The sequence below is a fragment of the Indicator indicator genome, chromosome 2, assembly GCF_027791375.1.
Source record: "Indicator indicator isolate 239-I01 chromosome 2, UM_Iind_1.1, whole genome shotgun sequence".
In the NCBI taxonomy this organism is placed as follows: domain Eukaryota; kingdom Metazoa; phylum Chordata; class Aves; order Piciformes; family Indicatoridae; genus Indicator; species Indicator indicator.
Genome location: NC_072011.1, coordinates 63,312,476 through 63,329,501, shown reverse-complemented (window position 1 = coordinate 63,329,501; position 17,026 = coordinate 63,312,476). Strand labels below are relative to the sequence as shown.

General features: G+C 42.9%; 1 protein-coding gene across 17 annotated transcripts in view; it reads left to right on the top strand.

Annotated features, from left to right (window-relative positions):
• Positions 1-17,026, top strand: part of NRXN1 (neurexin 1) — a 767,737-nt gene that overhangs the window by 287,096 nt on the left and 463,615 nt on the right. For all 17 annotated transcript variants that reach the window (XM_054395842.1, XM_054395825.1, XM_054395833.1 and 14 more), the window contains one exon: positions 9,463-9,901. In XM_054395842.1, the coding sequence (XP_054251817.1) occupies positions 9,463-9,901 (439 nt within the window). The remainder of the gene's footprint in view (positions 1-9,462; positions 9,902-17,026) is intronic.

The following is a 17,026-nucleotide window of genomic DNA, read 5'->3' as shown; positions in this document are numbered from 1 at the left end:
GTTTTGCTCCATCCCCCGTAGTCCTATCACTACCTGACATGCTAAAAAGTCCCTCCCCAGCTTCCTTGTATCCCTCTTCAGATACTGGAAGGCCACAATAAGGTCTCCTTGAAGCCTCTATTCTCCAGACTGAACAGCCCCAACTCTCTCAGTCTGTCTCCATAGAAGAGGAGCTCCAGCCCTCTGATCATCCTCATGACCCTTCTCTGGACATGTTCCAGCACCTCCAGATCCTTCTTGTAATATGGGCTCCAGAACTGGACACATTGCTCTAGGTGGGGTCTCACCAGAGTGGAGCAGAAGGGGAGAATCACCTCCCTTGATCTGCTGGCTGCACTTCCCTTGCTGCAGCTCAGGCTCTGGTTGGCTTTCTGGGCTGCAAGTACACACTGATGGCTCATGCTGAGCTTCTCATCCTCCAGTACCCCCAAGTCCCTTTCTTCAAGGCTGCTCTCAAGCCAATTGCTGCCCAGCCTGTATCGGGACTTTGGATTGCCCCAACCCAGATGCCTCAGATTACTTCAGGTTTCTTCCTTGTGCCAACTTGTGAGCTATTTGTTGTTCCATTATTTTTTTTTTCATTTTTAGCATCATTGTTTGGGGGGGATAGGACAGTGATGCTTTTCAGATAGTCTACAGTGCGTCTTCAGTTGTGCTATTGAATTTGTAGTGGAATTCCATATAATTGCCCTGTGTTTTAACCTCTCTTTGGTTTTGTTTTGTTTTGGTTTTTTTTTTACTCAATTACATTCCTAGAAATTGCAGGAATATGATAATGTTTCTGGGCTCAAACACAGTATCTGAGATGGTTGAATCCCCATCCTTGGAAGTGTTTCAAAGAGGCAGACATGTGCGGCTGAGGGCCATGGTTTAGCACCAGAGTTGGTGGAGTTAGAGAATGGCTGGACTGGATGATCTTCAAGGTCTCTTCCAACCAGAATGATTCCATGATTCTATGAATTGGTGTGATTATTGTACAGAGGAGCAAGAAGTTAAGTTCACTGTGAGGCATTCAGAAGCAAGTGAAATGCAAGTTCCAGGGGGACTTGTCATGGCTTCTAACAGCAAGAACTATTCTAACATTTCTTTTTTTTCTGCCTTGTAGGACAAAGTAGTTTGTGGAGAGTATGGCTGAATTTTAAATCTCTTTGTTAGATATAAAGCTAAAAATTGTAGAACGAAGTTCCTGATTGTGCTGTATAAACAATATGATGGCAAATTCCATGTCATAGGTTTCAGAAGCCATTGCCCTTAAGAGGAGAGAGGCCCAAACCAGACATTTTACATTTCCAAACATTAAATATTCTTTTTGTTTCTTCGTTTGTTTTCTCATATTGGATAACTTAAGAAGTATTCAGTGCTCCTTGGGATTTGGACAATCCATAGCTTTTCACACGAGTATCTTTTCTGTCACCATGGGAGAGGCAAGTCCAGTTTTAGTAGAGTGCATGGGGAGTTGAGTGTTCTCTGTTTGTACTCCGTGGGATTGGATGCTCTGGGTGAACAGGAAGAAGAGACAGAAGAATGCGAAACTCCAAGATAGGCATTCCATGGAATTTGTGCACTGTAGTTAATTACTTTTTTTTTCTCCTTTGCATCTTCTTAGGAGCTTAAAATACCACATCAAAATGCAGGAGCTATTGTTTTCTCCAGGTGTTTACGTATGTATGGAACCCTGTCCTCCTCTCCTGAGGCTTACCTCCCACTCAGTAGGACCTTGTAGACACATGGGTTTTGTTTTGGTGCTCAAAACAACCCTCATTCTAAATGCTCCATGCTGCCACCACCACCAGGAAAATGAAAACCATTTCAGTTGAGGATGAGTAAATAGATTCCTTGGAGCTTTCATTGCACCTGCGAATCTCTCTGTGTTCAGAAAACAAAGCTGAGTTTTAAAGTAAAGTAATCCCAGAGGCTCGGGTAGCTCTTGTCATTCCTGTTGTGTGCTTTCACACTGTGCTCAGAAAAAAAGCCCACTGCAAACGTTTTTGCTGGGACTGCTTGAGTTTGGCATGAACAGCCTGGAGCTTATTGTGTTCCCTGATGTTTGCATTTTGGAGCTTGGAAATTGAGGCAGGTGTCTGGTGAGACCTCACCTGAAGTGCTGTGTCCAGTTCTGGGGTCCCCAACACAAGAGACATGGGTCTGCTCGAGCAGGTCCAGAGAAGGGCCACAAAGATAATCAGAGGGCTAGAGAACCTCTCCTATGAAGAAAGGCTGGAAGAATTTGGGCTGTTCAGCCCAAAGAAGAGAAGGCTCTGGGCAGACCTTATTGCTGCATTTCAATATCTGAAGGGGAACCTACATGAAGGCTGGGGAGGGACTGTTTAGAAGGGCTTGTGGTGATAGGATGAGGGGCAAGGGTTTGAAACTGGGGCAGGGGAGATTTAGGTTGGACATCAGGAGGAAGTTGTGCACAGTGAGAGTGGTGAAATACTGGAACAGGTTGCCCAGGGATGTGGTTGGGGCCCCATCCCAGGAGATATTCAAGATCAGCCTTGCTGTGTCCCTGGTCAGCCTGCTCTAGTTGGAGGCATCCCTGTTGACTGCAGGGGAACTGGCCAAGCTGACCTTTGAGGTTCCCTTACAACCCGATGTAATCTGTGAATGTGTGAATATGAGCAGAATGAAAAGCCTCCTGTGACAAGTTGGCATTCCTGGCTTAGTGCAACCATTCAGCAAATACTAAACCACAACCAGAAATCCCTGGCAACTCTCAATGGTCAGTTTTGTGTTTGGATTTCTGGGAAATGTGATGCTGTGTGCACCTGGTAGTTTGCAGTGAGCACAGAAATCCTACTGGCTGGAAAAGCAGCCGGATGAATATTGCCTCTGGCTTCACTTACTGTATGTTCTACTGCTACAGCTTCTGATCTCATCAAGCTCTCTCTCCCTGATTTCACTGTGCAGCATAGAATTGTAGGTTAGCACTCATGTTGGATGATACCAGTGTGGTGTTTGCATTAGGTGATCCAGGTTTCCTGAAAATACTTTGTTATGGTGACCAAGATTTATGATTCAATCTTTTTAATAAATTTAGGAGTCATGCTCATTCATTGATTCAAATTCAATGTTGGTTAGACTCTGGAACAAGTTGCCCAGGGAGACTGTGGCTGCCTCCTCCCTGGAGGTGTGCAAGGCCAGGTTGGATGAGGCCTTGAGCAGCTGAGTCTAGCTGAGAGGTGTCCCTGCCTATAGCAGGAGGGTTGGAGTAGAGGATCTCTGAGGTTCATTGCAGCCTAAGCCATTCTAGGATTGTATGATTTGTTTAGAGTCAGCACTATGTTTTTGTCACTTACCAAGCATGTCTTGGCTTTGGTGGTAGCAAAGAGAGCTGATGTCTAGCTAATAAAAATGATGCATAGGTCTGCCCTTTCTCTCGTGGAAAACAAATTTATTCCTTGCTTTGGATTGCACGTTACATGGGGAATTGCTAGCTGCTTCTCTTTTCTTGGGAATTGAGGTGAGCTTTTGCAGTTTCCATGAATGAGGTAATTTATATATTTTAAAGACTGAGGTCTTGTATATTGCTGAATATTAAGAGGAAAGAATATTGTGGAGAAGACAAATTCAAGGTGCTCTTAAAAGTACAATCCAGTTCCCTGAGGGCTGTCACTGCCATGTGCAGCAAAATGATGTTGATGCTCAAGCATGAGAGCAAGTGCAAGCATGTTATTGCCAGGGCCAGACAAATAGATACTAGGAAAGCACAGAGTCACAGAATCACAGAATGCTAGGGGTTGGAAAGGACCTCCAGAGGTCATCAAGTCCAACCCCGCTGCCAGAGCAGGATCATCCTCAGCAGGTCACCCAGCAACACATCCAGGCAGGTTTTGAATCTTTCCAGAGGAGGAGACTCCACAACCTCTTTGGGCAGCCTGTTCCAGGGCTCCAGAACCCTTACAGTGAGGATTCACATGGAACCTCCTCTGCTCTAGCTTTGCACCCATTGCCCCTTGTCCTATCATTGGACATCCCTGAGCAGAGCCTGGTGCCGTCCTCCCAAAACTGCCCTTCACATCTTTATCAACAGGAATGAGGGCCCTCAGGCTCCTCTGCTCCAAGGATAGGTAGATTGTGCAGGAACAAGTTACTTTCACTTGGCTAATTGTGGATCCATGTCTCTGTTAAGAGGGAGAAGGTATTGAGTCAGCATTAAAGGACAACATGCTTGGTGTCTTAGATGGAAATCACAGTGCTGATATAAGCCCTGTTAAAAGTGTGTTTATCCTTATGTACCCAGGAGGAAAAATAAAATTTCAACAGGTAGATTGTTTGGAAAATAATAAATGAGTAAATTCTTAGTGGCTTAGAGGCTATCAATTCTGATGCATATCCCTCCATGAGTTATAAAGCAGCTATTAAGTGCTGAATTATTTCTCACTATTCAGTTCTTTCCCTGAGATGGTATGAGGACTGCTTGGTGTGCACATACAGCTCTCCTCCATTTTGCTGTGCTTCACTCATGGCTGAGTGAATCTTTCATGGACAGGGAGAGGGGGTAGGAAACTGAGCACAACACCAGGAAACAATCTCCCAAGTGCCAGTGGTGTGCAGTTAATAGCTCACAGTTCTTCTGGGTTGTGGCTTTCAGTTGTGATTTGTGTATTCCTGGTTTAATGCTAATTATCCATGATCATTCAGTTCCACATATTCAGTTTCAGAAGATTAAAAGAATAGAAACATCCTAAAACTTAGGATATTAACACTCTAAAACATAGATGCAAGGCTTTATTCTGGTTGCACATAGTGAATGTAATGAGAGGCAGTCATTACCCTCTCAGTAACTACAAAGTTTTACTGATGGAAGATGGAAGTGAAAAATGATCATGTGCAATGTTTAGGGGTTCCAGTAGTGTTTTAATAATGATGGTTTCCAGTTCCCAATATTTGCCACTCTTACTAAACTTCTCAAACCATCTTCCACTCACATGTTATGTATTCATAGAGTCATAGAATGGCTCAGGTTAAAAGGGACCTCAGAGTTCATCTACTCCAACCACCCTCAGCTGCTCAAGGCCTCATCCAACCTGACCTTGAACACCCCCAGGGAGGAGGCAGCCACAGCCTTCCTGGGCAACCTGTTCCAGAGTTTCACCATCCTTATACTGAAGAACTTCTTTCTAAGCTCCAGTCTAATCCTGCTTTCAGATTCAAACCATTTCCCCTTGTCCTGTCTCTACACACCCTCAGGAAAAGTTCCTCTGCAGCCTTCCTGGTAGATCCCTTCAGCTATTGAAAGGCAGCTCTAAGGTCCCCCCAGAGTCTTCTCCAGGCTGAACACCACCAGGTCCCTCAGCCTGTCCTCATAGCAGAGGTGCTCCAGCCCTTTCATCATGCTTGTGGCCCACTTCTGGACTTGTTCCAACAGTTCTGTATCCTTCTTATGCTGGGGGCACCAGAACTGGAGGCAGAATTGGAGGTGGGGTCTCAGCAGCGCAGAGTCAAGGGGCAGAATCCTCTCTCTTGCCCTGCTGCCCACACTCCTCTGGCTGCAGCCCAGCACACAGCTGCCTGCTGAGCTGCATGAGGGCACTGCTGGCTCCTGGGGAGCTTCTCAGCAAGCAACACCCCCAAGTCTCTTTTTTCAGGGCTCCTCTGAATTGCTGGTGATGAATTATTGTTGCCAATATTCCTGTTTGAACATTGTCCATCAGGTCCTTGAACAATATTTATTAAATAACATTGTTTCTGATTTGGTAAATGAGTTCAAAGCCTGTAGAGCTGCCTTAGACATCAAGGAAAGCTTCAGTGTGCTTTTGTCTGCTCAGCATAGCAATCAACTGCTAGTTTTAATACTCAGCTTTCATTGATATCAGACAATTTGGATTTGTCCATAAACAAGCAGTGCTCTTTGGAATTTGATTTGTATTGTCAAGGTACCTACCTGTGTTCAGTAGGTGATTAAAGAATATTTTCTCCTCGTGTTCTTTGTTGCCTTAATTACTTTAATTGCCAACAGCATGATTTAGTTCTAATGTGAGCCCATTTGTTCCTTTTTTAATCATATCCTCTAGCTGCTGTTTAATGCTTTTCAAGTCTGTTCTAGAAAGGTTTCCCCCTGTAAGTCCTTCAAATGAGGTGGAAGCTATCCCAAATCTCTCTTGCCATAGAAGGTGGGCAGTTTATGAGACACATAGAATCTTAGAATCATTTAGGTGGGAAATGACCTTTGAGATCATCAGGTCCAACCATTAACCCAACTCTACCAAGTCCACCACTAGGCTGCATCCCAAAGCGCCACATTTACATGGCTTTTAACCACATCCAGGGATGCTGACTCAACCCCCTCTTAGATATCTGTAAATGCTGTTGCCTGCCAGGCTGCTGCCTTCTTGCTACATTCTTCTGTCTTTCGGCTTCCTTCACTCTCAAGACAGAAAGTCACAGGTTGACAGATTGCATCAGGTTGGAAGGGACCCTCAAAGGTCATCTTGTTCAACCCCCCTGTACTCAGCAGGGACACTTCCAACTACACCAGGCTCCCCAGGGACATAGACCTTGACTGTCTCTAGGGATGGGGCCTCAACCACATCCCTGGGCAGCCTGTTCCAGTATTTCACCTCTCACTGTGCAGAACTTCCTCCTGATGTCCAACCTAAGTCTCCCCTACTCCTCTTTCAAACCATTGCTCCTCTTTCTATCACCACAGGCCCTTCTTTACAGTCCCTCCCCAGCCTTCCTGTTGTAGGTCCCTTCCAGATATTGAAATGTAGCTACCAGGTCTACCCAGTGAACTTCACTTGCTGTGTGCTTGTTTTCCAGTATTCTGCTACAGCCCTTTGTATAATCTCCCATCTCTGAGGTGTTACAGAAACATGTATTAAATGCAAATGTGGATCCTTAATCTGTAGGATTGCAATTTAGTCCAATTCTAGTTGCTTCTGCTGCCTTCACTTGAAGACAGAAATGCATATTATCTGCCTGTCTGTGGCAGGGGATTATTTCTGCCATCAGGAATCCACAGGGAGGTTTATTTGTTGTCTTTGGAGATGCAGCTCCAGTGGGAATAGCAGTAGTTGTACTGAACTCTGAGCTAAAACAGAGGAACTGGCTTATTAGTTAGCTTTTAGGCCACGTTTTTAGTGTAGCAGAATGATTCTGCCTGGGCTTGTGATGCGGTTTGCTGGGGCGATAATGAAATAATTGCAAAGAACAAAATTCTTGCAGGAAACTGTCAATCTCTCAATCATCTCTTTACTATTATCTTTAAACACCATTTTTCAATAGCATTATTTGTGGGGTGTGCCACCTTAGATTGTGTTTTGATTTCTAAGAGGGGCGAAGTACTGTGGTGCCTTCCCCATCTCTTCCACTTATTGCATGTCAGTTGACTTTGCAGTTCTGTTTGTGTTCAAAAGTAGGCTGCAGAGGAAATTCATTCAGAAGCTCTGCCCTCTGTACTGAGTAAGCACTTTCTAACCTCCCAGAGGGATGTAAATTCTAACCCAGTGACTGGTTCCCTGAATAGCTTTAGACTCCATTGTACAGCTGAAACACTGGATCAGGGGCCAGACATGATCTAGTGGTATAGAATCCACAGATGAAGCCTCAGCACAAAGTGCTTTGATTTGCTGAGCTGTTAATGTTGCTCCAAATTGCTTTCTAGTGTAGATTTAACCTTAGAAACAAAGAAGGTTTTAACTTCCGTCCCTATGCATTCAAATTCATCCCTTTAGTGGGATTTTTGCTTTAGTATATGTAGATTGCTTGCTCTGGAGAAGAGGAGGCTGAGAGGAGACCTTCTTGCTCTCTGCAACTCCCTGAAAGGAGGTTGCAGTGAGGTGGGGGTTGGTCCCTTCTCCCTGGTAACAAGTGATAGAATGAGAGGAAATGATCTCAAGTTACACCAGGGGTGGTTTAGGTTGGAGATAAAGGGAAAAAAAAATATTTTCTGCAGAAGTGGTCAGTCATTGGAACAGGCTACCCAGGGAGGTGGTGGAGTCCCCATCCTTGGAAGTGTTGAGAAAACGTGTGGACATGGCACCTGGGGATGTGATTTAATGGCCATAGTGCTGATGGTTGGACTTGATGGTCTTGGAGGCCTTTTCCAGCCTTTATCATAGAATCATAGAATGAAGAAGGTTGGAAGAGACCTCAAGGATCATCGAGTCCAACCTGTCACCCTACACCTCATGACTATCTAAACCATGGCACCAAGTGATGATTCTATGATTCTATAATATAACTTACTGAATAAGTAAAAGCATTGACAAAAGACCTGTGTGCACCTTTGCTGTTGGGGAGTTTCATTCCAACAGCCTTTGTGTCCTGGGCAACACAGAAACAGCAGCAATTTCAGAATATCCTCATAAATGCTGGAGCCATGGGAAAAGGTTACTTCATGACAGGCTGCTCTGGGCAGAGGAAATGTGTGATTTGAAACAAGAATATTTGCTCTGGAGGTCAGCTGTAGTAAAATCTCCTCCTCCTGCCTTTCATTTTTATCAGACAAATCTTCAGTCAGGGTAAATATGTAAGTGGGTTTGGTTTTCATCCAACTGAACTGCCTCAAAGATTGTCCTGGATTTATTGGTTTTTGATCTGTGTGATACTGGTTTCCCTATTTTAGAGCTTCTTGAGTGCCATGGATGCTCCTATTGCTCAGCCCCCAAGGACAAACTGCAAAAAATTTTACATTACCAAGTATCTGACCTTGGTCCATTTTCTGTAGATAATCAGAAGAGTTAAGACAGTGACAAAGCGTTTAGAGGAAGAAGAAATCTAATACTTCTCTAAGGCAGCAGAATAGCTGTGGAAAAAAAAAAAAAAAGGCTTTTAAGCAATCAAGGCCACAAGAGCTAATTTGCAACTGGTAGTACAAATTATGTGCAGATTCCTTCCGATTGCTAGAATTAACTCCAGGGGTATTTTTAGAGCAACTTTGTTTGGTTTAATGAAAACTGTTATTAAATCATTAGCCAGTGAAAATAGTTCTTTAATTTGGTGTGTATGTAAATCACAGAATGTTAGGGGTGGGAAGGGACCTCAAAAGATCTCCAGTCCACCCCCCGTGCCAGAGCAGGATCACCTAGAGCAGATCACACAGGAACGCATCCGGGCAGATCTTGAATATTTCCAGAAAAGGAGACTCCACAACTCCCCTGGGCAGCTTATTCCAGTATTCTGTCACCCTCACAGTGCAAAAAGTTTTCCTCCTGTTTCCGTGTAACTTCCTATGCCTCAACTTCCACCTACTGCCCCTTGTCCTGTCATTGGGCATCTCCAAGCAGAGCCTGGCTCCATCCTCTTGGCACTCACCCTTTACATACTTGTAAACATTGATTAGGTCACCCCTTAGTCTTCTCCAAGCTGAGGAGCCCCAGCTCTCTCAGTGTCTCCTCATAAGGAGAGATAAATGATGATCATTCTTATCCTTTCATTCATGTGCCTATCCAGGACTGTATCCATTTGGTTAAAAGAGTCCAGTTCCTCTTAATGACTTCTCTCTTTGCTTTGCAGGTTGTGTATAAAAACAACGACGTCCGGTTGGAGTTATCTCGACTTGCCAAGCAAGGAGATCCTAAAATGAAGATTCATGGGGTTGTAGCATTTAAGTGTGAGAATGTTGCAACCTTAGATCCAATAACATTTGAAACACCAGAGTCTTTCATCTCGTTGCCCAAATGGAATGCCAAGAAGACTGGCTCGATATCATTTGACTTCCGTACAACCGAGCCCAACGGCTTGATTCTGTTCAGCCATGGAAAACCAAGGCACCAAAAAGATGCCAAACACCCACAGATGGTGAAAGTTGACTTTTTTGCCATTGAGATGCTTGATGGCCACCTCTACCTGCTGTTAGACATGGGATCAGGTACTATAAAAATAAAAGCTTTGCAGAAGAAGGTGAATGATGGTGAATGGTACCACGTGGATTTCCAACGGGATGGACGGTCAGGTAAGCTGCTTTCTGGGGTTTTTAATGGTCAGTGTATTTTTTTCATGTTGTAGGTGAGACAATCCTGGGTGTATATTATGTTACCACCATTAGAGTGGTGAAAAATAAGGGAAATATAAGAACAAGATGTAAAAGAAATATAAGAACAAGAGATATAATAATATATATTAAAAATGTAAGAACAAGAGATATAATAATATATATAAGAAATATGAGAACAAGAGATAGAATAAATGCATCTAAGAATATAAGAACAAGGTATAAAAGAATATAAGAAATGTAAGAACAAAATATATAATTATATATAAGAATATAAGAACAAGGTATGAAAGAATAGAAAATACAAGAACAAAAGGTGTAATAATATAAGAATACAAGAACAAGGTATAAAAGAATATATATAAGAAATATAAGAACAAGATATAGAATAATATGTATAAGAATATAAGAACAAGATATAAAAGAATATATGTAAGAAATATAAGAACAAGAGATATAAGAATATATTTAAGAATATAAAACAAGATGTATAACAATATATATAAGAAATATAAGAAAAAGATATAATAATATAAATAAGAACAAGAGATATAAGAATATACATAGGAAATAACAGAACAAGAGAGGTAATATATATAAGAATATAAGAACAAGCTTTAAAAGACTGTATATAAGAAATATATGAACAAGAGACATAAGAACATATATAAGAAATATAAGAACAAGAGAGATAGTAATATATGTAAGAATATAAACCAAGAGATATGAGAATATATATAAGAAATATAAGAACAAGAGATATAAGAATATAAGAACAAGAGATGTAATAATATATATAAGAATAAGATACACATGAATATAAGAACAAGATATGTATGAACATAAGAACAAGATATATAAGGATATATATAAGAAATATAAGAAGAAGATATATAAGAATATATATAAGAAATGTAAGAAGTCATTAGTGGCAGTTACCACAATACAGTGATTTGCAGAACAAAATATCTTCTGTTACCATTTGTTGGGTAATCAGGTACTTAATCTTGCAACTAAGTGTGCTGTGCACTTCAAAAACAAACAGTTCATCTCCCTCTGTGCTTGCTTACACCAAATAACTGAAGTGGCAAGTTTCAAGAATCAAAAAATAAAGCAAAAGAGAATTATTGAAAGTAATCTCCCAACGCAGGGAATAGTTGGCCTACAGAAACAACAGGGACCTTCCAATCATGTCAGCAGATCTCAGCACAATTAAATGAGATGCTGATGAGTGGCTAACAACACATAACAACACAAAACAGCAGGAGTGGAAAGAAATGAGTTGCATATTCTATTATTCATAGATTCATAGAATGGTTTGGGTTGGAAGAGACCTTCAAGATAATCCAGTTCCAACCCTCTGCCATGGCAGGGACACCTTCCATTAGACCAGGTTGCTGAAGGCCTCATCCAACCTGGCCTTCAACATCTCCAGGGAGGGGGCATCCACAACCTCCCTGGGCAACCTGTGCCAGAGTCTCACCACCTTTATTCTAAATAATTTCTTCATAATCTCCAGTTGAAATCTGCCCTCCTCAAGTTTAAAGCCATTGCCCCTTGTCCTATCACTGCAAGCCCATGTAAAAAGTCCCTTCATGGCTTTCTAGTAGCCCTCTTCAGGTACTGGAAGGCTGCTCTGAGGTCTCCCCAGAGCCTTCTTTTCTGCAGGCTGAACAGTCCCAGCTCCCTCAGCCTGTCCCCATAATGGGGGTTCTCCAGCCTTCTGATCATCTTTGTGTCTCTCTCTGGACCCTTTCCAGTATCTCCATGTCCCTCTTATGCTGTGGACACCAGAACTGGAGGCAGTGCTACAGATGGGGTCTCAGCAGAGCAGAGGAGCAGAATCCCCTCCCTGTGCTGCTGCTCTCACTGCTTTGGATGCAGCGCAGAACACAGCTGCCTTCTAAGGTGCAAGCAACCATTGTCATCTCCTGTTGAGTTTTCCATTAGTGGACATCTCCCATGTCCTTAATTTGGATTCTGTAGTAGTTTATTCAACAAGTGATCTCATGAGAAGAGTAAAAATAAAAAATCATAGAATCATTTTGGTTGGAAAAGACCTTTCATATTATTGAGTGCGACCATTATCTGACTCTACCAAGCCTGGTGCTAAACCATGTCCCTTCTTCAATTCCTAAACTCTTCCTGATGCCACTGCAATCTACTATAACATGAAGTGCATTTTACTACTGATGTTTCTGCTGCACCTGATCTCGAGTATACATCTTGACTTCAGCAAATATTTTATATCCATTAATGGAAGGACAAATCTATTCTGTGATACCTTTCCTTTAGCTGATGCCAGGATTTGGTGGAAGAGTGCAAATGTACTGAGTCTGCAGTTCAGCCCAGCAAAGAATTTTTCAGTTCTCATCAGTATCCAGTCTGCACTTTATGTACACTCTGAAACTTCTCTTTGTTTGGATTTTGTGGGGTTTCCCCCACTTTTTCCTTCTGATGACTCCTTTTCCATAGTTTGCATTTGTAAATTTTTTTTTTTTTTTGCAAATTCACTCCCCCCCATATTTTCTTGTTTCATGATTTAGATTTCAGTTCAAGCTCATCTTAGGTGCAGCTTTAAATTGAAGATTTCAGTCAAATCCCTGCTGAAAGTCAGACCAAATTGAACTGATCAGTCTGCCCTAGGATGATGAACAATAATGATTTGGCTCCTACACTGTGTGGCTTCAGATTCTAATAATGGAGAATTTGATTTGCTGATTGTAATATGTCACTTGATTATTTGCTTTTCTTAAGGTTAAAACCCAAACCAAAACACACACACACAAAACCAACCCACAGAGCACAAAGCATCTCAAAATTCTACATTGTGATTGCATATCTGTGCTCATATTATTTATACTCTTCTTCATTTCAGGCTTCCTTCTTAAGTGCTGTTTCAGTGATTCATAGGAGGCAGTAAATCCTGTAATTATCATGCCTGTGGGACTCTGCTGAAAGCAAAGTTTACTCTTACATCCTAAGTCTACACAACTATACATAAGAGAAATAAATGCACAGCAGTTGTTTCCAGCTGAAGATCCATTCTGCCCTTTAATTGCTGCCCACTAACTGTAGCTCTCAAGTGCTGGTGAGACAGTTGAGGGCAAAATTTCTCTGAACTGGAGAGATATGGATTTGATGGGTGGGTTGTCCAGTGGAAAAGAAATTGGTAGGGTGATTGCATACAAAAGGTAGTGGTCAACAACAGATGTCCAGAGGGAGATGGGTGACGAGTGGTGTCCCTCAAAGGTCTGTACTGGGACCAGTGCTGTTCAGTATCTTCGTTAATGCTATAGACAGAGAGACTGAGGCACCCTCAGCAAGTCTGCAGATGATACCAAGCTGAGTGGTGCAGTTGGTAAGACTAAAGGATGGGATGGGTGCCATTCAGAGGGACCTGGACAGGCTGGAGAGGTGAGCTGAGGAGAAGCTCATGAGGTTCAATAAGGCGAAGTGCAAGGTCCTACACCTGGTTTGGAACACTCTTTCATATCAACATAGGCTGGAAGATGATGAAGTTCAGAGCATCCCTGCAGAAAAGGACTTGGGGGTACTGGTGGATGAGAAGCTGGACATGAGCCAGCAATGGGCACTTGCAGCTCAGAAGGCCAATGGCAGCCGGTAGGTCAAGTGAGATGATTCTCCCCCTCTGCTCTGGTGAGACTTGACCTGCAGTGCTATGTCCAGCTATGGGGCCCCCAGCACAAGACACACAGACCTGCTGGAGTGGGTCCAGAGGAGGGCCACCAAGATGATCAGAGGGCTGGAGAACCTCTGTTATGAAGACAGGCTGAGAGAATTGGGACTGTTCATCCTGGAGAAGAGAAGGCTCCAGGGAGACCTTAGAGCTACATTTCAATATCTGAAGGGAGACCTACAGGAAGGCTGGGGAGGGACTGTTCAGAACAGCCTGTGGTGATAGGATGAGGGGCAATGGTTTGAAACTGGATCAGGGGAGATTTAGGTTGGACATCAGGAGGAAGTTGTGCACAGTGAGAGAGGTGAAATACTGGAACAGGTTGCCCAGGGATGTGGTTGAGGCCCACCCCTAGAGAAATTGAAGATCAGCCATGAGGTGTCCCTGGGCAGCCTGCTCTACTTGGAGGTGTCCCTGCTGAGTGCAGGCGGTTGGACAAGATGACCTCTGAGGGTCCCCCCCCAGCCAATGCAACCTGTGAAACTGGGAATTTATTTAATTCTTTAAAGCCCTTGCTGGTCATCAGCAAGAATGCAGGGTAAGAAACACACACCTAGCGATCAAGAGTGCATGTTATCATTAAATAGAATTATAGTGAAATATGTATTTAAAAGAATGATGAATAATGGCTTCTGATCAAGATGGGTGAGCTTCATTACCCTGTCACTCTTGAAAGGTGACCATAGTGCCCTATTTGCCCTCAAACATTGAACTATTACCCGGAATGCTTCATAAATATGTAGGTGTTTGGAGTGGCAAAATGAATTTTCAGCTGAAATTTGACCCTCAAAGATTCTCCTTGATTTGAATACAGAGAATAATCCTTTACAGTAGGAGAAATAAGCCAGAACAGTGGAAATGCTGTGATTTTTCTTAATGAGAGCACTGGCTGAATGATGTATATTAGGCCAGCAGATTGAACCAAGTGAAATGACTGCCTAGCAATTAAAAGAAATGATGAGCTGTATGTTCTTATTTTCTTGTGCTTGGGGCAGCAAGCATTACATTTAGATGATTTCTTCATGACTTATGCATATTGGTCTATTATGGTTTATTTTCCCCCCTCCCTCCCCCATTAATAATAAAATCCACTTTACTATTCCAGGAAGCATTTTCATTTATTTTCTCTAGCCAAAACCAAACATACTAAAAAGAATATGAATATGATTACTTTTCACTTGCTTACCTTCAGCATTTTTTTGTCTGTAATTGAATGGATATCATAGAATCATAGAATTGTTAGGGTTAGAAGGGACCTCAAGGCTCATCCAGTTCCAACCCCCCTGCCATGGGCAGGGACACCTCACATTAGATCAGGTTGCTCACAGCCACATCCAGCCTGGCTGCAAAAACTTTCAGGGATGAGGCTTCCACCACCTCCCTGGGTAACCTGTTCCAGTGTCTCACCACCCTCATAGGGAAGAACTTCTTCCTAACATCCAATCTGAATCTACCCACTTCTAGTTTTGCTCCATCCTCTCTAGTCCTATCACTACCTGACACCCTGCAAAGTCCCTCGCCAGTTTTCTTGTATCCCCTTTCGGATACTGGAAGGCCACAATAAGGTTTCCTTGGAACCTTCTCTTCTCCAGAGTGAACAGCCCCAACTCTCTCAGTCAGTCCTCATAGGAGAGGAGCTCCAGCCCTCTGTTCATCCTCGTGGCCCAGCATGTCCATATCCTTCGTTGTAATAGGGGTTCCAGAACTGAACTTGTTTAATAATATAGAAGTTTAGTTTTTGGCTTTTCTGGGATTTTATTTCCTTTTTCCTGGTGACAAAATGCTTCGCAACCTATCAAGTATAAAGAGATTGTCCTGTTGTTGAACAAGTAGCTCGAATAAATAAGCTGTGAATTAGTATTTAATTGTTTTTAAGTCAAGTTTGGCATCTTGCAACCTTTTCCTCCTGGCTTCTGAATCCAGTGTAGAGTGGTTCCTTCAGATAATGGGAAGCTCTGACATTTCTCAAGGAGCTTTGCTAATTTCCTTGACTTTGGTATTAGCTGGATCAGCAACTACTCCATTTATTTTTCATTCTTTGCTCCCTTCCAGACTTCCAGTCACAGGGAACATCCTCTCTAAACTCCTGACTTTGGCATTGCCCATCTGGGACTGTGGTGGAGGAGATGTAATGAATAAGAGCATAGTTTTAAATTGCCCTTGTCAAGGCCCTGTTCAGTAGAGATTCTGCTGATCACCTCAGATTTGGGGAGCTACAAGGAGGACATAGTGCCTTTTCTTTTCCTTTTGTTCTAGGAACTTTGGGCCTGTTATTCTTACAGATGTTGTTCACCCTAGAATCCCATCCTGCTGCCTCTAAGACCCCTTCTGAGCACTTCCTTACCTAAAAAAGGAAATTGTTGGTGAGAAGGAACTCTTTAGATCCTCCTTCCAGTGTTAAGAAAGATTTCATACAGCATCATAGAATGGTTTGGGTTGGAAGGGACCTCTAAAGGTCATCTCATCCAAGCCCCTCTGCAGTAAGTAGAGGGAGAGGAGTTAGAAGGGACCTCTGAAGATCATAGAATCATAGAATTGCCAGGCTTGGAAGGGACCTCAAGGATCATCTAGTTGCAACCTCCCTGCCATGGGCAGGGACACCTCACACTAGATCAGGTTGCTCAGAGCCACATCCAGCCTGGCCTTAAAAACCTCCAGGGATGAGGCTTCTACCACCTCCTGGGCAGCCTGTTCCAGTGCCACCCTCAAAATAAAGAAGTTCCTCCTTATATTTAGATGGAACTTTCTTATGTTCAAGTTCAGGCCTGTCACCTCCTGTCCTGTCAGTACCTTCTCAACTCATCTACCTTTCTTGCTAGGTCTGCAGCAGAGAAAGGAGAACGCAGGTTCTCCAGCAGTGTGCAGGTCCTCCTGCAGTATGCCTTTTTTTTTCCCCCAAGCATACAGCAGAGGACACAACCTGGTACCAGTTGCTGTGTCCTGCCATGTGAGCTGAATTCCCTTCCAGTACTTGTGGTGATGCTGAGTTCCTGAATCTGAAGGACAGCAGCTTCATAGCCACTTCACATGTGTCCTTGGGCTTGGCCATGGGCTGTATGCTGTGGTCACAGTCCTCATCATAGCCACTGTGCTGTGCACACAAGATGTGAAGTCGCCTAAGAATACCTGGCTCTGATGTTTTTTCACTGTTTCTGAATAAGCAAATGTGTTTCCCATGCACAAAAAGCCACATGAGGTAAGCATGGAGATCAGAGTGGTTCTAGTTAGGATCTTCATATTTAACTGATCAGAATTAAGAAACACATTAGAAATTTGTCTTAGTTTCTTACACACAGACTTATGAAGAAGTAAATTGCTGAGATAATGAATGTGATTGGAGAAGCTCATTAACTCATACCTAAGGGAAATGTTTGTCTGTTCTGCTC